At 39.2% G+C, this 26,014-nt stretch overlaps 1 protein-coding gene across 2 annotated transcripts in view; it reads right to left on the reverse strand.

Annotated features, from left to right (window-relative positions):
- sez6b (seizure related 6 homolog b) overlaps positions 1-26,014 on the reverse strand; it is a 281,236-nt gene that overhangs the window by 25,501 nt on the left and 229,721 nt on the right. For both annotated transcript variants that reach the window (XM_017694856.2, XM_017694855.2), the window contains exons 6-9: positions 24,652-24,820; positions 21,670-21,836; positions 13,984-14,178; positions 10,733-10,871 (exon numbers count right to left, since the gene is read on the reverse strand). In XM_017694856.2, coding sequence (XP_017550345.1) covers positions 10,733-10,871; positions 13,984-14,178; positions 21,670-21,836; positions 24,652-24,820 — 670 coding nt within the window. The remainder of the gene's footprint in view (positions 1-10,732; positions 10,872-13,983; positions 14,179-21,669; positions 21,837-24,651; positions 24,821-26,014) is intronic.

Raw genomic sequence — 26,014 nt, forward strand, 5'->3', positions numbered from 1 at the left:
TTAGCAGGCCATTTTTTTACTTTGTGAGCTTTATCTGTTCATGGAAAGCTGCAGCATGGCTCTGTCTGTTTAATAAAAGAAAAAAGAATGTTCTGAAACAGGTCAACATGTCAGAGCTGAGCCAATACATGTATTCTCTCAAGAAAAGATGCTAAAAGAAACCAAAGATTACAAGACAAATATGACTAATCTCATCATATTAAAGCTAAGGACATGGCAACATGCTTAAATCATCCAACTTAACTGGCCATCTATCAGAGATTCACAAAGCTCAAACCTATTGATATTTATTTTACATAATACATCATACAGAGTCCATATATTTACTAGTGCACACATGTGGAAATATGAAATATGTATGTATAGGAGGAAGTGCTCCTAGTGCTGCTGAAATCAGTCACAGGCTCACAGTGTAAGTAACAGTACTCTGCGGGAGGAAGTCTGCGTGAAATGAAAACCAACGGCAAACCACAGAGGATTACGGCTGATCTTTGGACCGAAGCCGCATGTTTAAAATGGACTTAATTCAGACCTGGCAGGATTGGCCAAGATGAGAAAATGAAAGCTTCAGTAAGTGTCTGCAGGCAGAACTGGACAGCCTCGACTCCACTAAACACTAAACAAACAGAAGAGGCTAAACTTTCATTTCAATTGTCAACATTATCAGAAGGACTTAAAGGGATGATGCTTGCTCAAATAAAGGAGAGAAATGAGTTTCTCTGTTTTAGTTCTTTTTTAATTAGAAAGTTAAATATTGGCCTGGGTCTGGGCCTGCTGTCTGGAGGGATAAGAAAGACTTGCGTTATCACCAGCCTGCCAACCACAGTTATTCTGACAGACAGACACAAAATATGAGAGGGGGAGGGTGGATGAAGGAGCAGAGAGAAAAAGAGAGAGAGAGAGGTAAGCAAAAGAGAGAGAGAGTAAGAGACATAGAAAGAGAGACCAGAGACAGAAACAAGAAGAGCAGGAGAGAGCGAAAGAGAGAGGACATAAAGAAAGAGAGGAGATACAAAGAAAGGAATAGAGAACAAGAGGGGAGAGAGAAAAAGATGAGACAGAAAGACAGAGTGAGAGAGAGAAAAGAGACAGATAGATAGATAGATAGATAGATAGATAGATAGATAGATAGATAGATAGATAGATAGATAGAGATTCTTTGTTTGCTTAAACCAAATATGGTCATTATTGAGTCTCAGTGATTTCAGGTAACATATCACTGTAAATTAAATATATGTTAGCCAACAGACCAAAAGGTTTTTTACTTTCTTTTAACATCCAAACACAGAACAGTGGATCAGCATGGTTCACACAGCTGTGTCCAGCAGGGGGCGCCCTCAGCCATCTCAGGCAATGAGAAGAGTAATCCGCTCCACTACACTCAGCCTGCTCTGGTGTGCTGAGCTGAACCGTGTGTAGGTGTCCCGGCTGTCACCTGTTCTCCCCCCACAACCCACCCACTCTGTCCACTGCCTCATGGCTCAGCAGATACAGCATCAGAACCCCCACCCCACCCCCCACCCCCCCACACAGGTGCACACATGCGTCCCGGTAAATGAATTAATCAGCCGTCATTGCGCTCCGTGTTCTCGGGTAATTGAGAGTGCAGGGTGCGTTGATGGATGATTAGAGGGGAGTGGGAACATGCTCATTACCAGGGTAAAGTCTTCTTAAAATCCCATAATGAGTCTCCAGTAAGGGCCAGAGCTCTCAGCAGGAGAACCAGCTCGGACTATGAAGGGCAATTGGACAGTATACTGCAGGTTCTCAGCTCTGGTCCAAGACACCCACCTACCTGCACAGTTTTAGTGGAGCTCACAGCTGTTCATTTTTAGGACAAAATAAAGGTGAGAAATGGTCATTCGCACTTCTTTTGCACTTCTTTATTAAGGTCGTATGGCTATGAAGCACATTTGTTGCTTGTTCCAGGAAATCGGAGGTGTGCCACTTGAGCATGGCAATGTGAACGTAGTGGCTCAGATCTGATTCAACATGATCAGATCCATGTCACATTTATTGGCCAAAAAAAATCAGATTTGTGCTTACACTTCAATGTAAATGTAGCCAAAAGCTCAAGTGGCAGAAATTTCTTTTCCCTATCACACGGATCTGATTTTTTCAGAACTGTGTGCACACTCAAATCTGATCTTCAGTTTCAATCAGATTCATGCCATTTTCACATGTGGTCCAAGATAGGATACATATCCAATTCGTGGAATCAATGTTTTTTTAGTGTTCATGCGCCATTGTTCAGCATTAATGAAGCAGCAGGGCTGAAGCTGAATCAGACCCTTTTTCACCATCAAGTTCTTTGGATCTGAACACAAAACTGGAATTAAGTAATGTGGCTTGTAATGTGAATGTAGTCTGATTCGAAATGACGATTACCAGACAACTCTGAAAACATCAGCTACTGGCTGCAATAATTTGCAAACTAATAAATGTTCTGACATTAATAACATGTTGCATATTGAATGTAATTAAAGTCTTAATCGAGCTGGTTTAGGATTGCATGCAGAGGCACTGTAATTTAAATGATTACCAATAAAACCTGTGGTATGAATCTGCAATGTCTGTAGTTTTTACTAGTCTGACAATAATTAGACAGGGAATTATGTTTTATAATTTACAGAACTCTGAGATCCTTCAATAATAATCGTCCTGTTCAAATCGACCTCATGACAACGTGAAAAACAGCAGCTGCTCTTTTTTGATGACAGGCAGATAAGTATAACCTCCGAAATTGAGTTCAACAACTATTTATTCTCAAATTCAAAACAGAACTACTGTAATCTACAACATTTTGGGTGATGGACAAATTAGAAGAAGGAAAAACAAATATTTTCAAAATACCTCTCGCAGCTCAGTGCATAATAAAATTTCACCCAGGCCACCACTGGATGGTATAGTGGATAACATTGCTGAACTGAACATGTAAGATCAAAGGTTTTATTTTCTCTTTAGACAGGAATGCCAGTGCCACACTCTGACTTCACGAGACTGCAAGTCGTTCTGCACTAAAACATCTGCTAAATATGTAAATGTAAGAGTGAAGTCAGAAGAATTTGCTTCAGAGTTGGAATTGCTGTGTGAATCTTCATAGATTCATCTTTAGCCCACATCTCTGAGCTGAACAGCTGTAGCGGACACCCTCCTAGCTCATTTTTGCCCATCTATACTTGTCATTTGATGCGCCCGACTGATAATGTTCCATATGTCATTTGACTAATTTGGTCATTTGAAAATATAAGGGGGTGGGGCTAGTGTAGTGCAGCAGGCTGAGGAACAGTGACCCATGCTACAGCTGAACCAGTCCATCTGTACTGAACTCTCTACTCCCACCTGAGTGCTTACTATCTGTATTAAGTCGGCTGTGGTATGTGCAACAACAGGGGGCAACAAATGCTTTATAGATTGAAACTTGTAAAAGAGGTTTGCATGTAATTAGAAACTGTTTAACCCTTAGAACCCTCACAGTTAACACTGGGATAAAAAAAGCATAGTGTTATTTTCTATTATTTTCTTGTAGCTTGTTGAGAAATTCTGTCAAAAGTGCAGACTGTGACCCTGCAACTGATATGAGTAGAAGAGGAAATATTTTTTACAATTTGAATTTGATGAAAAATTGTTTTGCCTGCAGTCTTAGCTTGTGAAAAGAAAAAAAAAAAAAGATTTACATTTTTGCCATGCATGTCAGTCACTGTTCGACATCGAGACAAACAAGGGCTCTGTTACCCAAACTCAGCCTGATATATAAAGGTTAAAACAAAGGTTTTGACCAAGTTTGCAATATTTTTTTATCCACATACAACAGCTTGGGTTGGTCTCACTACTAAAGCAAAGCAATGTTAATCCATGTCTGTTGTAATCCATCTCCGTTAGAGCCTCAAAGCTGAAGTTAGCACAAAAGTTCAAAAGTCACTGCCAGAATGTAACGGCTGCTAAAACAGAAATTTTGAATAAGACACTGGCGAATAAGAAGCTAACTTCAGCCTTGTGCATTTGAGAGGGTTTAGGTTTCAAATATAGCAGTGCCATTCAGGCCTTATTGGGTCGGGCTTCAAGGTCACAAGTACAAGTTGGGTTCGGGCAAACCTCTGGTGCACACTCAAACCTGACAATTCATAATGTAAATCAAATGTAAACCTAATAATTACATTAGCTTAATGTGTTTATGTAAGTAATTATATAATAACATGTAAATAGCCTAGCACAACAACAGTAACAGCGCTACACCTCTAAGGGTTAACTTTGCATAAACAGGCAGGGGCATACTTTAATGATAAGCAATGATAAGACAGAGAAGCCAGAGCCATCCTTGAGTTCTGTAGCTATCTTCCCTCCCTTATCATCCCCACTCCCCCCAAATGAATGGGAAATTAATTATGCTGGCAGCTTCCACTGCAAAACATCCAGGATGTCATTTATTACACAGCTAAACAATGTAAGCGCTGGAGCCATGGAACGTACAGCAAGAAAAAAAAAAGACGAAAGCAAGAGGAAACATATGCAAATGAGTGAATCTTAATTAAGGCAACTAAATTATTGAATGCATGAATAATCTGTCAGGGGCTGACACAGCAGGGCCTTGGTGTTGGGGAGCCTCACCTGACAGAGCAATCACACTCGACACTCGTTCCTCTGCTCCATATAATTGATTCCACCATGGTAAAAAAAAACAGCCAATGAAATTATTGGCTTTCTGTTAAGTTTATTATTAACATTTGTTTGCTGCTAATTATGTGTCCTATTCATGTGCAAAATGTTCTTTCATCGTCCTTTTTTCTTGCACCCCTTAACATTTATTAGGAGTAGTTGTTAGTTTCTCATGTATGTTAACAAGTTATGTACAAGGCAGGGCAAAGCAAAGTGTCAGAGATTCCCCAATGTTCCCCCTATGTGGGCCTGTTCCTGCCCCATGTCACAAGATCTACTTTGAGTAGAGACATTTAAGCTGCTCGTCCAAGGAAATATTTGTAGGTCTGGAAGACATCTGGAAAATATGATTGTCATGACACTTTCACAAAACATGATACAACTTATGTATTTTGCTTTTCTTTGATTTGATAAGTGGGAACAGACACAGTCCACCTGCTAAGTAGTGTCACATTAAGAAAAAGTACTGTATAAAAATGTTGAACGCAGTTTATATACTTCAATGTTTCATATCCTGTGCATCAGTACATCCAATAATAGGTATTCTGATGCACTCCTGGCATCGTCAGGTATTAAACATGCAATCCCCCTGATGATACCGTGAAATAGACAGGAACATCACTAGGGAGCCCCGTCTAAAACTCTTTTAAATGACTAATGATACCCACAATATGCTTAGATGATCTTATTGTGACAAACTGTAATATATCATGTTGCCATAATACCCACTCATAAACTGGAAATGGGGACGTTTTCAAAATAGGCAGAAAAATTGAGACACTGACCAGCTGCTCGATAACGTGTCTAACTGCAGCAATATATTTATATTGGCCCCCAAAGGTATTTGAACACTTTAATCAATTAATCACTTGTACACTTTCAAGCTACACTATGTAATATTTTTGAATAAAATTGTAGCATTACTGAATCAGGAGAGGAAAAAAAGCATACTAAAATATGGTGTGTGTGTGTGTGTGTGTGTGCGCGATCACCCTGTAAAGCCTGATATAGTCATTTAAAAGTCATGTCGGGTTGGATTTTGTGGTTGTTTTTCAGACCATGTCAAAAAGGTCCTGCTCAATTTTTAGATCTTCGATCCATCTTAGATCCAGCATAAAAACATTATGCTGAAAAAGATATGATGACAACAGTAGATCATTCACTTACATCTTCAGAAGAGCGCCAAGTTTTGAGTTTTCTCTGAATTCTCTTTTCACCATGCTTGCAATTTTCAGATTCATGCACTTGGGGAACAGGACAGAAGCACAACTAACGTTACAAAATATTCTTCTGCATGTTGCATGCAATTACACTTTCACCAGAGAGGTCTCTAAATCCTCAAGACGTACACAGCATGACTTCAATGAAGGTCTTTAAGTTACTTCATAGAATGTTTAAAGGTGCATTCACATTTGTAATTCAATTGCCACGTCCTGGACCAAAGCACAAAATAACATATTAATGCATTTTAGTTATGGTTTGTGAAGTGCTTACACTGACATATTTGGCATAGAAATAGAAATTGTTAACTAAGTTAGATGAACAATGATTCATTAGATATTAAAAAGGACATTTAGTGACAAAAACTGGCATAACGTCTAAAAAACACTAGAAATCATGCTGTACTCTAGTCAAACTGAACTTGTGGATGTATGTATGTCATGCTTTATCTTTGTCTTGTGATATTCTAAAGCAAAAAAGCCACTCATGCATTACCATGGCTTTCCCACAAATGAACTCCCACTACAAAATCAGTGTGAAAACACACAGCCTCCAGTGACTCGCTGCTTTATTTTGAACACTGGTGCATAAATGTATATTTGATGTGTGCAGTGATATGTGCATACAGCATATTTCAGAATGCTTCAAATATGCCTCAGCCATGTTTTAAAATCAAAACTCTCTGCTCTATAATTACTGATTCATAGTTCACTTAGAGATGAGAACATGAACACAAACACATGTGAAAAAAGAAACTCTGCTGTTGCAGATACCAAAGAAGACCTGCACAGAACAGACGAGACTTCGTTTTGCGTTTTGCTCCCTTTAGACGTCTTTGGCTTGTTTTGCATTTATACTTCAAAAAAACTCCATTGGAGTTTGAAAGTGGACTGAGACTGACCTCATGGGGTTCTCTGTCCAGTTACTTGGTGCACACCAGGGTAGAGCAATTGCACAGTGGGGGGTTTGTTTCAATTAAACCAAACCTGTCAAGTGTGAACACACCCTAACAAAATGATATTCGTTACAGAAAAAAACTCTTTTAGCACAACATCAAACTGATGGTAGATTATTTGTGTGGAAAAAGCCTGAAGAAGTCGTCTAGCCAAAGTCTGGGGCTGGTTTTTAAACCTTGGTGTTGGAGATCTTGTGTTCACTGCCAGGATCAAAGGCATTTTGGATGCAAATCTGTTAAAAAATTGCTCAACTGATAACAATGTGAAACACACCAACCACCTTTTAGAAAGCATGCTTTGCCCAGAAGAAAATTACAGCCTTGGAATGGTCTGTTCAAAATAACATCTAGTGGGTTTGACATTATGCTTCCTGTTTCCTATGTTCAAATACTTCCTGTGGCTGCTGCCTGCATGCTCCACCCATAAATGCATTCTTTCTTAGCAAATATTGCCAAGTTCAACAACCTTTACAGAATTATGCTTACATAGCCAACCAAATATGTGGTTGGTATAGCATAGTGGGTAACATCTCTGCCTTCCATGCTGTAGGTTGGGGTTCAATCCTCACCTGGGCAAACACCCTACACTATAACAATAAGAGTCCTTGGGCAAGACTCCTAAACACTACCTTCGCCTACCTGTGTAAAAATGATCAAATTGTAAGTTGCTCTGGATAAGAGCGTCTGCCAAATGCCATAAATGTAAAATATGTGCAGGCCTGAAATGACACCAACGCATTTGCCATCACGCTGATCTATCCTGAATTACCTTTCACATGCATACAAAGTTAATTTTCATTTTAAATGAAATGTAATTTGATGACCAAAAAAAAAAAAGAGGCTGAAGTCAGTTTTGAATTACTTTTCCACACTGTCCATGCTGAACTGCTGACATCAGGACAGAAAACAACATGCTGGGTTGGATTGAGTACCTACACAGAGAGAGAGAAGTGCAATGTGAACCAGGACATGAAACAGTAGGCAACTGTAACATGCTTCAATGCAGTTAGGGAGGTGGTGGGACAACCTTAAAGAGGGTGGTCAAGGTCTTGAAATGAGCCCCCTTGACACACTTGTCTTTGAGCATGCCCGGGGCTGTATTGTACTCATTTCATTTGGGCTGGTGAGGCAGAAGACTAGGATTGAGTCAAGGCATAGGGTTGCTCAGCTGGGATGAGATGATAAGAAGTTACAGAAGTACGCAACAGTGGTGCAATCTTAGCCACAGAAGCAAAGACCTAGCCAACTGATGGCTTAGGACACACAACTGATTCTGTCAGATAAAGTGAAAATGCGTGTGTGGGTTTGATGAAGTTACACAGCAGCTGATCCACACCAGCATTTGTAGATGGCTGAAGAAGAAAGCAGATGCTATATTAGTCATATTGTCTGGGGAGACGTTTTGGCACAGGAGAGGTCAGACTGCTGAACAGTAAAAGGGCCCCTGCAGAGACAATCACAGAAAAGCCTCTAGTAACAGATCCATATATAGACTTAGTGTCTGTAGTGAAGAAAGCAGATGCTGTGTTAGTCATACTGTTCAGGCAGAGGTTGGAGTTAGAGAGGTGAGTGGTTAAAATTGCCAATGCAGAGACAATCACTAAATGGAGACTTGGCACAAAGCTTCATCGGTTAGAACGAGTGAATATCTATGAAGACAGCTGCTGTAACAAAGCATGCTCTCTAACACATGACGTCACCCACCATCTGGCTGCAAACTGTTAAACACTCTGGAGTTAGGAGAAGGGTACAAAAGTATTCATACTCCAATCAGCATAAAGGTTTTAATATGTAGTCAATACACAATTAAGGCAAAGTCATCAAATACACCTGACACTAACAGCTTTGCTGTCATATCAATCATTCTCCCTACACTCCTAAAAATAAAGCATAAAAAGGGTTCCTTGGAGTGTTGCTATGGAAGAACCATTCTGGTTCCCAAAATAGTCTCTCAGTGGATGGACTTTTTGGATTTGCACCCAGTTTAGTCAATGCCAATTCTCACCCACTAGGTAGATCTCCCAAGTACATGATGCTTCTAAGCTGGGAAGGTGAAGTCCAGCATGTGGTTCCTTCAGGTCAGACGAGGCCACGAAATATTTTCAAACTGCTGCTTACACAATGTCATTGGCAGCTCATCTCACTAAGGCTACGTTCAGACTGAAGGTAAAAGAGTCAAAATATGATTTACTACATATGATTTTGTTGTGTGGCTGTTCAAATGAGCTTTTTATTGTGGCCTATATCTGTTTTATATTTTATAATGTAACAAATTAACCCAAACATGCAAAAGAACAACATTCAACACAGCACGACTGTCCAACAATCTCAGCTGGTTTTTGTACTTAAGGTCAAGGGAATCATTTAATATGATGTCAAAATAAGCTGTGTGGATTTGTAAACACTAAATTGACCATGTTGAACAAAGTTTATAGAGAACAGTAAAAAATGTTGCTTTTTTAGCCAGACTGTTTAGTTTGCCTGTTGTGATAAAGAACACTAGCAATGTATGTATATATGGCAATACAGACTTGATAAACAGATGTGATTTCTATAAAGATCCTTTGACTCTGTTGTCCCTCACACTATTTTAGATATCCTAGCAGCAAACCTGGTTTTGAAAATGTATTAGTATGATTTCTCTCATTAGAAAGTGTTTTGTTTATTTGTTTACACTGTTTCTGTCGGTCTCACTCATCCTCCAACACGAAAGATGTTCTGGGACACGTATTGGATTTCAAAACCACATATGAAAGCAAGAGGCCCCAAAACAGAACTGAATGGTGTTTTTCTGCTGTTCACACTACCACATAAATCAGCAAGGAGTCACACTTGAAGTAAAAGACACTTTACCTGCAGTGTGAATGTAGCCCCACTGCAAGTTCTATTACATCAGCCAAAAGACACCCTCATTGGCAAACACTTACGAGGGAGAGGGAGGATCACCCCACACAAGGCTAAGGCTGTTAAGCTCTCGATGGCTCTTGGCCTCAGATGGCTGTGGCACCACCAGGGACTGAACATGCCCCCAACACATACTGATAACTTTTAGCAAAATACCTGTTGTTTTTCTATTACATACTTTAGTTTCACAGTCTTCTTTAAAAAATTAAGTTGTATTTTGTACTGGCGTTATTCTGCTAGCCCTCTGTCCACTGACCGGCGGGATAGACTCCAGCACCCTCCGCAACTCAGAAGAATAGTTGGATTAGATAATGTGTGTGTGTTCTCCTGCTAATTTTCAAGCTTGGCTTTAGCTAGATCCTAGATAAGCTAGATAAGAACAGGGGAATACAAAACTATTATCTGGAGTATGGATTTCCTTTCAGTTCTTATAAAGATCTTGTATAATGTTAAGCTGCTATAATATCTACATCTACTACACTACCTATTCATTCATGTAAGTACACAGTGTGCTTGATTACTGTTTGTATCTATAGAGTGTGTATTCCCCACACTCTCTTGCATATTGTCGAGTAGAGTGCCTATCTGAATATACAATCGTATGCAAACATTTGTACACACCACGCAAGTTAACAAACAGAAAAGAAATTCATACATGGCATTTTTCATAAATCTGAGTGCATGGTTTCTATATGTATTGCTGACTGGGAGCCCTGTATATGGTAAATGAGCCTTGAAACCCATGAAGGAAAACCAAGGCCCCCTCATACGTTTTGTGATGCACTGCTTACAGACAGAGAGAACAACACTTGACCTTGGTTCATATTGAGAGAATTCACTGCACAATTCAATTCAATCGTATATAATGTATTTTGCTACCACATGAAATGCTGACATGCAGGTTTAATGTAGGTGCTGCAGGAATGAGATTCATCCCCAGCTGTAAAATGGCCCACTCTTAAATGAATGACCATGTGTAGAGAGTGATTTACGCACACTTGGATGTCCAGCATGATCCGCTTGTCCTCCTCCACATGGATGCCCCAGATGCAGTCCTGTCCCTTATCATAGGCTTCTGGCCAGTTAGGAGACAGCACAACTCCAGCTGAGTCAGTGATCTCCCCACTGCACACCGCTGAAAAATACCAGAGTATTAAAGATATTACAAATATCACTCCATTCAATCTATGCACACAGCAGGGCTGCAAAATACAATAGTTTATGAATTGGAATCATAGTTTGGGCCTTTGCTATACTGATTTCACTGGGACTTGCAATATGTAGCCCTCAATATATTTCATTCTGTGCTGTGCGCATCCTGAGTTCCAGAGATTTTGACAGGGCCTGACTAATATTATATCTCACTAATTTAATCACTGCCACTACCTACTAGCTAAGTCCACCCTAATCACACAATGGTACCAAGCTGGAAGGGTGAAGGCTAGCACATGCTTCCTCCGAGATGTGGGAAATGTCAAGAAATAAGATCTTATTATAAGCTGACAATAATATCAACATGAGGAATACTGGATATATAAACTAGATTTAAGACAGTACCTCTCGCTTTTTTGCGGTGTACATCATTGGGCAGTTCAATATGCTTAAAGGAGAATGCTAACGGCTAATTCTGTTACATTCAGGTAACAGACAGCCATGTTAGCTAGTGTCACGCAAACCTATGCTGAGCACAGTGCAAGCCAATGCAACACAGAGTACGAAGTGAGATGAGGGGGGGTGTCATTATAGAGTCATTATGCTCTTTTGTGCTTCTGGACACAGCTACACGGCTATGGCATCACCAGGGATCAAGCTTGTGATCTCCCGATAATAGGCCAACAATTAGACAGGTGTGCCACTTAGGAATCAAGTGTATTTTTTTTAATACAAAAACAGTATCACTGCAATATTTATATTATTTTAAAAAATGTAAGTTTAAACTCTTTAAATCATATTAAACATTGTTCATCATATCATTAAAAAAAACTAATTTCTTGAGCTCTTGTTTTCTTTAATAGAAGTTTTGCTCCTACCTTGAAAACATCTTTTGTTTTGTTTACATCACCATGCACAACTATTAATCAATAATTTCATGTTTCCTTTCTGCCTTATCAGTCAGTAAACTGCACTGTTTAACTAAAACTATCTTAATCTGCAATTTTTTACCATGTAAAATTGTAAAATATAAAATTACATCCAAGTTTTTCAACCAGTCATCAATATCAGTCATTAATAAATATGAATTAAGACATTTATATTATCCAAATTACAAACAACTTTGATTAAAACAAAAAACGGTTCACCAATATGGTTATATTGCAAGGCCCATCACAACTACAATATGAAACAGTACAATTGGATTATGGTACTTGTACCTATTTCAGAGCCCTAACACAGTCACATGCACCCACACAGAAAAACACCCACACCTCAATAAGCACACGAACAAAATCAGCAAATTAGAAAATGCACAACATTCAAACCCTGCTACTCAAAAGGTTAGAGCACTTTATATTCCTCCAGCTACATCCAGAGTAAGTCTAGGTCCAGAGAGCAGGGAAAACTAAAGGTCTGAATTAATCAGCCTGAGGTGCAAAGAGGAAATGGTGCCTCTGAAATCATCCTGACACGGATTCACAAACAGCTCTGCTTCCACTTCCCCGCCTCAGTGCACTGGCTTAGCTGAGTGGAAGCACATTTTGAAATCGTATAAAAAGTGCTTGTCTTGACCCTCTGCTGCAGCCTTTGCGATTAAATCCTTTCAATCCAAATTCCATTGTGGGGCTGAAGCGATGCACTCGAGCACAGGGCCAGATAAGATGGCAATGTGTGCTGTGGTGTATGTGTATGTGAGTGTGTGAACTCTGTGTTTATGCTATTCTCTCAAGCTCTCCGAGTTCAGGCTCCAGCATTCATAGATAAATGCTTTTAGTGCTGTATTAGGCCTGTAGCTGTGACTGAGTGTGGTGGAGGCCCATGCAGGTGACAGAGGCCGAAGTGGATTATGCAGTAATGGCACTAAAAGGATCTGCTTCACTCATTACTGCACCTATCCAACCACTGTCATCTACTTATTACTGAGGAAATTTAGATACCACTATTCCAAATCCCAAGACACAGGGGAGAACCATGCTACTCAAACACGTGTTTTCCGACTCCCTACACATGATAATACACCGACTGGCTGCTTTTAAGTATACCTTTTTGTTTTTGGTGAACATTACATAACTCTACCTCCCTATTTAAAATCCAATAGTCCAAATAGTGCTTAGAAGTACTCAGAAAATCAGTTTGCACTTCATATGAAATCTCCTTATGACTGCAGTGATAACCAGTGATAATCCTTATAACTTTTATTTAACACATTGTCATCACAGCAAAAAAGTTCCATACACAAATCATTTGGCTGTTCACAAGCAGAAAACAAGTCTAAACATTTAATTAACCACAATTTCTTTTTACATCTGCCAAGCAACCTTATGGGAATGGTCAGCTTGGGAATATACAGCAGCTGTATTTCATCTTTTTGCTGTTTTAATGTTCAGAGTCATACACTTGAGGTATGAAAATGAGGTGGGCTTGCTTTTTTCGAGTGTCTCCATACTTGCTAATTAATACCAAAATCATCATTGTCACAGGACATGACAGAATGTTTAACACCATGGCAAATTGGAAGGGATGGTAAAACCATCATTTATCATTAGAAAACACACACACATACACACACACACACACACACACACACATATACATATATATGTATATATATATACATACACACATATATATATACATACACACATACACACGCACACACATATATATATATATAATGAAGAATTGATAAACCAACTACTGGATATTCACTACAATATAGGGTGTCCTCAAGGAGTGGTTGGGAGAAAGTTAAACAAGCACTTCAATCATTGCTTATTGTATTAATGTGTTTTTTGTAAAATTTGTGTTTTTCTGAGCAAATAAATGTTTACTGAGTAGTTAAATAGCTTTTAAATCAAAGTTTCTCAGGTGCGTAAAACTTTAACACCATACTGAATGTGCTTTATGTGTGATATGTGTTTGAATGTGCATCAATTGCAAAAAAGGTTACTGGAAGACATATCAGGGAAACAGCTCTGTGGCTGAGTAGTCTGTTGTATGAAGTGTTTAGTGAGTGAATAAACTAAGAATAGCCCAAACAACTTTTCAAGAGTCGGTGACATGAAAGATTACTAGAAAAAATGATTACACACCTCTGCAGGCAGGTTCAGTCTCATTCCACTGCGGGTTGTTGGCATCCATACACTCAATGATGACCGAGCCCTGTTCTAGAGTGTATCCGGGGTCACAGCTGAACTCCACCACTGTACTCACAGCATAGCTGCTGTCACTGCTGGTGAAGTTTCCATACTTCACAAAAGGCTCATAACAATGCCCTGGTGCAAAAGCTGTGGACACACACACACACACACACACACACACAGAACTGATTCATATGTCTTGCTATTGAAACAAACAGAAAGTCAGAATTAAAGACTTGGCAAAACAAATGAAGTAATAACTCATAGTCTAAGGGTTAAAATATGTGAACATGGTATTTGGTCAAAAGCAGCCTGTCTACTAATCTTTTATCTTGCAGTGGTGCTTTGACTCCAGCAGTTTGAATCCACCCGTTTCAATATCAGTTTTAAACCCTTAAAGTCACAGGCCTATTATATACTAAGTCTTGTTATTCACTAATTGCATGAGCTTCAATACAAACTGATTGAGCTATTCTTAAATTATAGAACTGTGTAACAAAACTTTGGGCCAACCAGTGGGCCGTGGCCATTTAAGGGGTTAAAAAGCCCTGGTCTAACTGACCTCATCACTTCCCCTCGGGCGGATCCCAGGCTGCCATATTCTTCCATTACTTTACTAGCTGAAGTGAAAGGTATTAGAGGAGCAACTTATAGGGGTGAGGAATTGAGTGTCAACTTCAGCAGCAAAACTTACCTAGAAATCACAGAGAACTAGTTTATTTCCTTTTCCAAATCGGAAAATAATGGCAGACAAAGCTGTTTACAAGCCATAGAGGTAAAGTACTTTAAAATGCTGAACTTTAAAAACAGTAAACTTTGATTTTCTGGGCTTTAGGCTGCAAACTACTCCATCTCTTATTCATGACTGCTAATACAAACATTATCACCAGTCTCTGCTAGCTGGCTAGTTAGCATGTTAAAGCCTACATGGCTAACAACAAAATGACAGGCATAACCCCACAGTTAAAGGTAAAAGTTTAGCCAGTCAAAGCAAATACTCACAAATCTTATGTTCGTTATGAGTTCTCAAAAAGAAGTTTGCATGGCCTAGCTCATTAATTGCATGGATCAGCTCAATAAATCTAATCCACCAAGGGCAACTGAATTCTGTTTGAATAATCTGCTCCTCACTGTCCCCTCCTACCCCTCTCCTTGGTGAATTGAAGTGGGTGGCAATGACTAAAAAAAGAACTGAAACAGGGCTTAGTCTTTTAGTCTGTATGCTCCCGAATAGGCAATTTAGCTACCATTGTGGTGTAACAGTGATCACTGCAGCCGTAAAAGCAAGCACACACTTGTGGACACTGAATCGGTGGTGTCACTAATGAAGAAACTTAAACTGTCCTTTTGTTCACTGTTCCAAAAGTATTACTTGTAGAAGGAATGAGAAAGTGATCCATGTTTAAACAACTAATCACAAATTATCCACTGTGACAATCTCACAAAAGTGTAGTGGAAACATTTTGAGTGACTTGCTGTTGCTCATCCTTACATCAGCAGACTGCTGTGCATTCTCAGCAAATGCTTGAGACTTCTTAGGTACACGCTTTATGGAAAGTGGAAATAATTTATGAATTATAGCCTAATTACACTGAGGTGGTATAAAATATGAAACAGCCTATAAACAATTTACAGAAGGTGCTGAACGATTTTCAGGTGGTTCTTCAGCAATCCCTAGCATCCCCCTAGCGCTGTGCTTGAATTAGGCCCTATTTTTCAAGCTCTCATGCTGTAAAAGGCAATCTCAAGCTAAATGAGTGAATCACCCCAGCTATGTGGTCGATTCAACCAAAATATTCCAGTGTTTTTCTCTGTGTTCGTGTCTGGAAGTGAAGCTGCAGCAAGAAATTTGCCTGATATATATGACATTTGCCACCATTTAAAACCAGTTTAAGACATCAGAGCCAAACTCCACATTCATTTCACAGGTCAGGTTTTTTTAGTAGAGGATCAGAATCCTGAAGAACAGATCTATGGAGCCACCTTCAATATCTTCATGAAAGTAGAAGGCGAACCACCCAAGAAACTGAGCTGATTTACGAAATCCATTCGGAACTACCTACTGAACATGTAGCAGGACTGAAACACTGGCAAAATTCAATCTTATCCCTAATTTATTTCATCTTATTTTCTTTATTTTTAATCTGATTGTATTATTCTGAATATTCTGTTTGTTCATTTGAAGTTGAAATAACAAAACATAATCCAACAAAACTAGGGAAATAAGTAACATCTAAAACTAATTGAGATTAAATGAAATAAATTTAATATAGCATATTTATATGGAGCTAAACCACATTAAACTAAACTATTTAAATTATTTGAATATAAGATGAAGGGTAAAACCTAAAAGAAGCAAAGTTAAGATAAAATCTATAGGAATAACTAGATATAAAATAAGCAGACCTAACAGTTCAAAACCAGGTCAACAAAATCTAAAGACACAAAACAAGAGTTTAATAATTTATCATAAACCAACCAAAGATTAAGTAACGGTTGAACTTAAACATTTTAAATTGTTGTTTTCATTCCAGTAAAACCAATTTTCTCGCTTTTAACCTTTCTCTTGTCTCCTGTGTATGCTCACATACACCCCCACCTCTTCATCAAACCTAGATATACTGATTCCCAGGTTAATACTAACATTTACCTAGCTACCTTACTACTGCGTATTAAACAAATGTTTAAGGTGAGCTGTGAGTCTGTTACATGGTGCCCCAAAATTTCTTAATCTGGCCATACTCTTGACCACTTACTAGTACAAAAGAAAGGGAGCACACACATAAATCTGAACGAATGAGCTCACATTGGGCCTGGCTGATGTATTACTGGCTGCTGTGCTTGGCTGGATTTGCAGAGTGGGGGATTAAATGAGGATGTTCGGATGCCACAGGCAGACTCTGGCCTTGATACGCCTCCTGGTCCATCCTTGCTCAATCGCATGCTGGATTAGAAGGTTCTCCACGCTGGGGGCCCACCACCATGCTTAGCATTCAGCTCTATGCTCTTTATAGCACACACAGGTGATTCCACCAATTACAGTGCCGCCGTTCAATCTCAGCAGCCGCCACCTCTTCCACATGCATTATTCAGCCTCTGGTTCAGTCCGCACCGTTCAACACCACAAGAAGTGGAATTGATTCATTTTCATAAACCGCTGATATTTCCTTCCATATGACCAAACCATCAGACTGCTATCATTTAAAAGCCTTCGGCAGAGACGTCTGAGATTGATTATAGTAATATAATGTTGAGAATCTCCAAATCAAGTCTGTGATTTAATGTGAAATATTTGGTTTTAGGCAATATAACATTCATATTAAGACCTTTATGAATGCTATATGGCATTAATATTGTCAATTTAGTTGGATCAGATTGCAAATCCCTTGTGTCTAGTCCTGTATATTAATATTAGATGCCTACGGGGGCCAGAGGCCTCCTGCCTCCCTGAATTCTGAAAGCTCAAAAATAAAACAATAAAAACTAAATAAATAAATAAACATATATAAATAATAAATAAAATTCCCAAAACCCAAATGATTTATTGCACAGATCCTACCACTGCCAGAAAAAAATGCAGCAAAATTTTGTTTTAGTCATCTTACAGGTAAAATATTTGCCATCCCACCTAGTGTACTGGATCAATTATTTCTCCTGCTTGTGGCAGTTTAGCTGAGCTATGCCTTTGTGGAGTCACCCCCATGTTTCTGAGGTTCTTTGTCACCAGGGCCCTATATTTGCTCATTGAAATGTCTAGTAAACAGTCCTATCTTACGAGGGTCCTATGTTCTCCAAGCCCTGTGTTCTGTCTTTGTAATTTAAAAATCAGACCTTTATTCCCAGGGTGCCATGTTTCCAGGGCCCCATATTCCTAGGGTCCTATGTTACCTTGGCCTTATGTTCTCTAGGCCCCTTGCCTGCCCACTGAAATGTCTAGGAAACAACTACATGCGTTACAGATTTTGGTTAGCCACCTACTCAGGATGCCGACGGTAGTCTAACCATGTTCCGCTCCTCACTGTCCCCTGTATGACCTTTGGTGACCCCAATACTATAGCCATGAACTCAGGAATCCTTTCATAGGTTTTCTTTTCATATGCACCATATTATATGACATACCATACACACGAAAGAGCTGAGGGAATATAGGACCCTGGGAAAATGGGGTCTTGGGAACATGGATATGCTCCAGCTACAGTATCTACCCAGCTAGCTGCCAGCAATTACTGCTGTAATTGACTATGATATTGGTAAATAAAAGGTGAGGCAGTTGTATGTAAACAATTACATTTTAAAAAGTTTTTCCTTTGGTTATGGTATATTAGGGGGTGCATGATAATATTATGTAATGACTTAGATCTTCACTAAAGCTTCTGGGTGTTTGGGAGATAATGCTTGCTACCTCCTGACTACCCCACAACTGAATTCTAGATAGGCTGGTTCAGACTGAACTCAAAGGTAGAGAATGTTCAGAATGTTAAAGCCATTTAAGCTAACATCACTGCAGCACTGTAAAGTACTTTGTGCATTTGAAGATTAAATCTCTCCAGAGAATCATATGATTAAATCTTACATGGATCTACATAGCGCAAATTAAGGTAAAACAGTATCTGTGTTAATACATTTAAAGTTGGATTTATAGTATGATTAGCATATAAAAAAGGGGGGCCTAGTACAAACCTTGTGGCTAATTACAGATGAATGACTAACAAGTCAGTCAATAATGACAGGACGGTCACGTTCTGGCACCTGCAGCAGCCATTTTTTGTGGCAAGCTGCTTTTATTTATTTAGCCTTTATTTGACTTGGCATTGTTAAAGGTCACTGCAAAGGCGCATTAGCCAAGCCCCGATAATGTAATCTGATTGTGCTGTGGGAAACAAGATTAGACCCCTCTGAATTGGATAATGATTCTACTACTACGGTGAGTAGTGTGTCCCCTACAATAAATGCAGCTGTACATATTCAAGGAATAAAACGACTGTAAACACTGCTTTCAGCTGCGAGTCAGAACTAGCCTGTAATGACCCTGGTGGATTGCATTCGGCTGCTTCATTTAATTTTCATCTCATTTGTTCTCTGTAAAACCCCATTTCAGGCAGAAATCTTGGGCGTGTTTACAGAGAGACGACAGCAAGTGGTACGTGCAGTGAAACAGAGCAGCCTGCAGTTTCTCTCAGAGCCCTGAGGCTCTTTATGGGGATATTTGGGCTCTGCTGCATGTTCTACACAGCCAGCCAATGAAAAAAAGGGGAAAATGATAGTGACGGATGGAGGGTCTGGTCAATCTACACTACAGAACCATGTCTTCATGGTCATCAGGCTAAGGCGCCTCGCCCCTCAGAGAAGGAGAGGACTGTCTGAGATAAAGCGACAGAGAGCAATCAGCAGTTTGACTCTTTCAGCAGGGGCAATCACTGCTTCTGAGGGCTCTAGAGCAGAGAAATGTCCTGAGCCTCCTACATACAATCACCACTCTAACCACACGGCGTCATTCATTCCAACACAGCATAGTGTTGCAGCACTGCCTGTGAAAGTGTAAAGGAGACAAGATTTAGTGGCGTAACTACCAGCAGTGCAAGTGCAATTGCACCAGGCCTTAATTTCACCTTTTCTGTGCCTTTATTTATTCTTTTTTGTGACTCTTTATATCGCTACTTCTTTATTGTGACCCTTATATTATTACTTTTATTGGATCCCTTATATTGCTACTTGTTTATTGGACCCCTTATATCGCTATTGCTTTACTAGATCCCTTATATCATTACTCTTAGTGTATCTCTTATATTGCTACTTCTTTATTGGACCACTTCCATCATAACTCACATTGGATCTTTACATTGCTATTTCTTTATTGGAGCCCATATATCATTACTTTTACTGGACCTGTTATATTGCTACTTCTTTATTGAACAGCTTCTATCGCTACTTAATTAGACCCCTGAAAAACATTACTCTTGTTGGACCCCTTATATTGCTACTTCTTTACTAGACCCCTTAAATCATTACTCTTTTTGGATCCCTTATATTGCTACTTCTTTTCTGAAATGATTACATTATAACTTCTTTATTGGACTTTAAATATTTACTTCATTTTCAAACACATACCTACTCCTTTATTGGAGCACAATATTGCTACTTCCTTATTGAATCTCTATTGTTACTGCTTCTTGTTCTGACCCCTTACATTGCTAATAATAATAATATAACCTACTAATATAACTAATATATAATTATAATAATAACTAATATAACTTACTCTTTACATTTTTACTTCTTTTTTGATCCATTTGTATATCTATTCCTTCACTGGACCTCTTATCACAACTCTACTGGACCCCTTATATCTGTTTCATTACTGAAGTCTTAATATCTGTCCTTCTTCTTGGACCCCTTGTATCACTTCTTCTTTATGGATCCTTGTATTTCTACTACTTTACTGAACACCTTACATCTGTATGTCTTTTTTGGGTTTCTTTTTGGGTTTGTACTTCTTTACTGGACAACTTTTATCTACTTGCTTATTGGACCTCTTTAATTGTTACTTCTTTTTTGGAACCCTTATGTCTGCACCTCTTTATTGGACACTTTATATTGGTACCCCTTAAATTGTCACTCCTTTATTAGATCACTTATACTGCTACTAATTTATTGACCCCTTATATTGCTACAACTTTATTGGACCCCTTATACCCCTACTTCTTAATTGCACCCCCCCCCCCCCCCCATATATTGCTAATACTTTTTTAGACCCCTTACATTGATATTTCTTTATTGGACCCCTTTTATCTGTACTTTCCTTAAAGCCCCCACATACAACTATGATAACTACACTATATAGATCATCTGATAATACTAGGCTTCAGGGCATCAGACTTCAGAGTTCAGGCAGGCCACATATCTGCAAAAGTTATGATCACCTCTGAATACAACCTTGTGAATAATGACCAGTTAAATCAGGTGTGCTTAATTAAATACTAATAGCTGTTTTGTGACATTTGAATACTAATTGATTTAGGGCTAGAAATAGTGAGTAAATAAGTAATTTACATCATCATATAGCTTTATGACCAGAGGTATCATGCTCATTCAAGCTGAAGGAGCTTGTGCCCTCTCAATTTCTTACATCTAGCTATTAAAGAAAGTAATTAAACCATACTGGTTGCCAGGAAAAAGGAGCTGGCAGTATTAGTCAGGTAATTAATAAACGATCTGAAAAGCACACCATGACTTTTGAACTTGAGAATAAATGCTCTCACACTAAAGTCTGTAGCTCTTACATTGCCAGGTTTCAGCCAATTTTATTTTATATTATCTCTATGTTCTGAATGCAGTCATGTTGCTTATACTACCCTTTTGGACAAATCTTTTTTTTCTCAACATCAATAGTTTAAACTGTAAGCTGTACACTAACATTACACTACACATTTCTCTTTTTTTACATATTAGTCTTTATTTACATTTCTATTAATTAACATCTAATTGGCTCATGGACAATATGACAATATTTGGGGCCCTTCGCACTTCTGCATTAATCTATCATTTTTTTCTGATCTAATTTTAATATCCCTATAGTTAACTCTGCATATATTACTGGATGACACCCCTGTCTGGAGCTGAGGTTGCATCTGTCTGTACCTTCATATCTGATGGCTGCTCCTGTGTTGGTGCCTGAGCCATCGGTGGTGAACTCGATGAAAAGATGTCTGGAGGAGCTCACAATGCCCTCGTTGGGTAGATATTCCACTTCATACGAATCGTAGAGCATGGCTGAGTCTATGTTGTTTCCATTTTTGATCAGTAACCTGCAGACAATAAGAGAACACACTGCATTTCTCTTAACCGGTAAAAAACAGAGCACTGCTGTGAGTTCTGGGCCCATCTTTTGGCAGTTTGCATGATAATTGCCTGATAGCATTCTGAATAGCTGAGCAGCAAGTGACCTCATTAAAAGTCCATTTGTTAGCGTAGCCTGCAGAAACGGTGGATCCTGCTAATAAAAATAACTTAATCCCCTTCCTGAAGCCCCAGACTGGCCTCTAATCACTTTGTCTGTATTACCAGCAGGGAATTTGATTATTCCAAATTATTTTGAAAGAGCAGAAGTGTATGATCTTGGAAACTGTGGAGGGCACACACACACACACACACACACACACACACACACACACACACACACACACACACACACACACACACACACACAGTGCCTCACAGATGCTTCTTTCTCTGCTGTATCTTCAAGAAGGCTCTAACAGCATGACAAAGCACATTTGGTGCATAAAAGAAGTGTGAAAGCGCAAAGAAGGCCTCTGTAGTGACACTTTGATTGTCAGAATATCTGAGGGACAATCACTATGTGACAGTAGAGTATGTGTGCGTTTGTACTTTTTTAGGACACAAATGTCCTGCCTTGGTAGGAAAACCAGAGGAAAACAAGGCTAATATATTCATACATTTCAGTCACATGACTTTATAGCTATGAACACCATGATGATGACCTAGTTCAACCTGTTCTTTAAGGACTAGCAGAATTTAGCATTAGCATAGTTGAGCTAAAGACTAATAATGGCTACAAATAAAGTGATGGCTTTTTTAATTAAACAGCACATTAAGCAACTTGCATAAAGGGAAGGATTATACATTATGCACTGCAATGAAACACACTTATTGTGCTTTTATGCTTATCTAATGAAACATGAAACAATCCATCAAAGAACCAGAGTCTCTCATGCTTTAATGTTGTCACACACTGGACATGCCGAATTGCGTTGTGCAACGTCCAAAACCTTAGTTTTTTAATGGAGCTACGCACGCTGGCGCACAGCATGCTGACATGCGCTAGTGCTCCAACAAGCACTGTTTAATTTCTCAGTACGTCACACAGAATTTTGCCATTATTAAATTAAATTAAAGCCATAAGCAGACCACAGAAAGTCACAAGACCATTAATGGCTTGAAATTTACACAGAAGAAGGCAGTCAGACAGCCAAATCCTAATGGTAAGTTACCTCAGCTAATGTTAACATCTCAGCCCTTTTCAGCTCACATCTCTCAGCGTAGCCAGTTTGTGAAGAGGTAGTAACGCATAGCAAGCGTGATAAGTGATGTTAAACACTTTGGTTCTGTGACCAGGGTTGGGAGGGTTACAATAAAAATGTACTTGGTTACAGATTACTGACAATGTAATTGTAACCTAATCCTGCTTTATTAATATAATCTGATTACTTTCCATTACTTTTGGATTACTTCTCCTTAATTGAAGACATATAATGAAGAAAAGAGAAAAATAATTTCAAAAAGATTTTTAAACAAGAATTTAACTTAACACATGCCAAAACAACAACAATAATAAAAAAATAAAAGCAAAATGATAGAGTATACATGACTTAAATATTATGCCTCACTGAAATGGTCGTTGCTCTCATTTTAAATGGAGCAATATGTGGAAATATTTCAAAGATAAAGTCAAATTTGTATAACACTATAATTTGTTTGTGTTTAGGCATGATTACTCAAACCCTGAAGAAAAATCGAGCTTTGCACCCCAGAAAAAAAACTGATTTTCAGAAGGATTTTTTTAAAAATCAGCACACTGAGACTAAACTTAAAGTAATCAGTGTAGAATGATTCAGTACATTGGATCAAATGCAATGTAGTTAAACATTTTACTGTTCTCCTGGGACCTTTCCTTGTTTGCCCTATTTTGCAAGAAATTAGTTGTTTATCATGCCAATGTCAAATTATCAATCTGGTTTAAATCTTTTGAGACTCCTCATCAACAGTAATCATAAATAAACGTCACTCTAAAAACCCTGACTGGCCTCCTTTGTGTTTTATCTGCTGAAAGGCTGTACTGAAAACTGAATAACAGTGCTTTTTTACTAGCCTAATGCTGGAGCTATTGAAGCATGAAAGACTTGCTTAATTAGTTCAGTTATGCCTACAAAATTAAGATCAATAATACAGTGCTATTCAAGTAACACATAGTTATGTGGATTGGTTTAAAATGAAAACAGCATTTATGCAGCACAAATTTACTTCTTTACAAGCATTGGTTTATTTTCTCTATGATCATCATTGTAAAGAGCTACAGCTCGAGACCTTGAGAATTGAGACTGCTGTGTTTGGGAATAAAGCATGGGCTCATTATCTCTGTCAGGCTTTCAAAAAATTTATCAAATCGAGATACCACTATCATTTTGAATCATATAATGGATGTTGTGAACACCCATAATAAATAACTTTGTTAGCAACTGTGTGACATGTGGCTTCACCAGTGTTCTATACCAGTCTGTCCAGCAGGTCATCAATATGGCAGCTGACTCTAATGTTAAGTCACATGAAACTCTTGGATAATTTCAGAACCAACAAATAGTCCCGGCTTTGTAAAGCGTTTTTATAAAAGATACTTGTTTCATTAAAAATCATTTCTTTCTGGCTACTGAGGTTAACTGAAGGGGTACACTTCAAATTCCTATAACATATAGCTATTTACATGCCATACATCTCTTTGACCCCCATTTCCACAAACGTGTGTGTGTGTCATTTTTGAGCGTTCAGGCTGATGCTGTCTATGTGTGTGTTTGTGTGTGGGTGTGCATGTGCGTGTGTGTTGACCTGTCATCATCCTCAGCGAGGGCCACCTTCTCAAAGTGCACATGTAGCCGCTGGCCCTCTGCAGCCTCCAGCACCCAGTGGCAGGTCAGGTTGTTGCTGTAGTTGCTAGGGAAACCAGGAGATACGATGCGGCCCAGAGTAGCATTCTTCACCATTCCACCACAGGCCGCTGAAGGACAAAAGATTGAGAGCAACAAAGACAGAGAGGCAAGCATGACTGAAAGCCAATCACCAACATACCAGATCAGTCCTAAAAACACATGGATGTACCCCTACACTAAAAGGCCAATGGAACCAACTGGTGCTCTTTACAGAGACTTTATTTCACAATCCATTCAATTTGACATCTGCTTTAATGTATTTGCTTGCAGGCGTATACTCTTACTCTGAGCATATACAAAAAGTTGTCAAGTCTATAAAAAGTCTACTATGGACCAGTTTTTAACAAATATAAACAATTATGAGAATCTGAATATTGTAGTGTTGGCATAGAAGATGGCGTGTAAAACATTGTGCATACTGGCAAATGCCTTTTTATTTTGAACAAGCACTTCAACAGGCAGCAAGAAATGCCCAGTCCAGCACCTACCGCAACATGAAACACATATGGGGTAACGCAGGAAGACATAACATTTGAAGAAGGTAGACACTCCTAACCACTAGTTAAACCCAAAGCCCACCCTCCTTGGACACAATTTACACCAAGCAACACAACTACACTAGCAATATCAACATCAGCAACAACAGCATCAATAGTTCCTATCTGAGCTGGGAGCATGATATTGCTAGTGTAGTTGTGTTGCTTGGTGTTAATTGTGTCCAAGGAGGGTGGCTTTGGCAATATGATAACATTTTCGGGTAAAGAGAGGAGCTGAGCTGTCAACTGATCACCACCTGGTGGTGAGTTGGATCAGGTGGTGGGGAAAGATGCCGGTCAGACCAGGCAAACCCAAACGTGAGCAATGTGAGGGTTTGCTGGGAACGTCTGGCAGAAGAACCTGTCAGATTGATCTTCAACTCACACCTCCGTCAGAACTTTGACCAGATATCGGGGGAGGTGGGGGACATTGACATTGAATGGGCCATGTTCCGTTCCTCCATTGTTGAAGCGGCTGACTGTAGCTGTGGCCGTAAGGTAGTTGGTGCCTGTCGGGGCGGTAATCCTCGAACCCGGTGGTGGACACCCCAGGTGAGAGATGCCGTCAAGCTGAAGAAGGAGTCCTACCGGGCATGGTTGGCCTGTGGGACACCAGAGGCAGCTGGCAGGTATCGACAGGCCAAGCGATCTGTGGCTTCAGTTGTCGCCAAGGCAAAAACCCATGTATGGGAGGAGTTTGGTGAGGCCTTGCAAAGTGACTTTAAG

The sequence above is a fragment of the Pygocentrus nattereri genome, chromosome 17 (assembly GCF_015220715.1).
Source record: "Pygocentrus nattereri isolate fPygNat1 chromosome 17, fPygNat1.pri, whole genome shotgun sequence".
NCBI classification, from domain to species: Eukaryota; Metazoa; Chordata; class Actinopteri; order Characiformes; family Serrasalmidae; genus Pygocentrus; species Pygocentrus nattereri.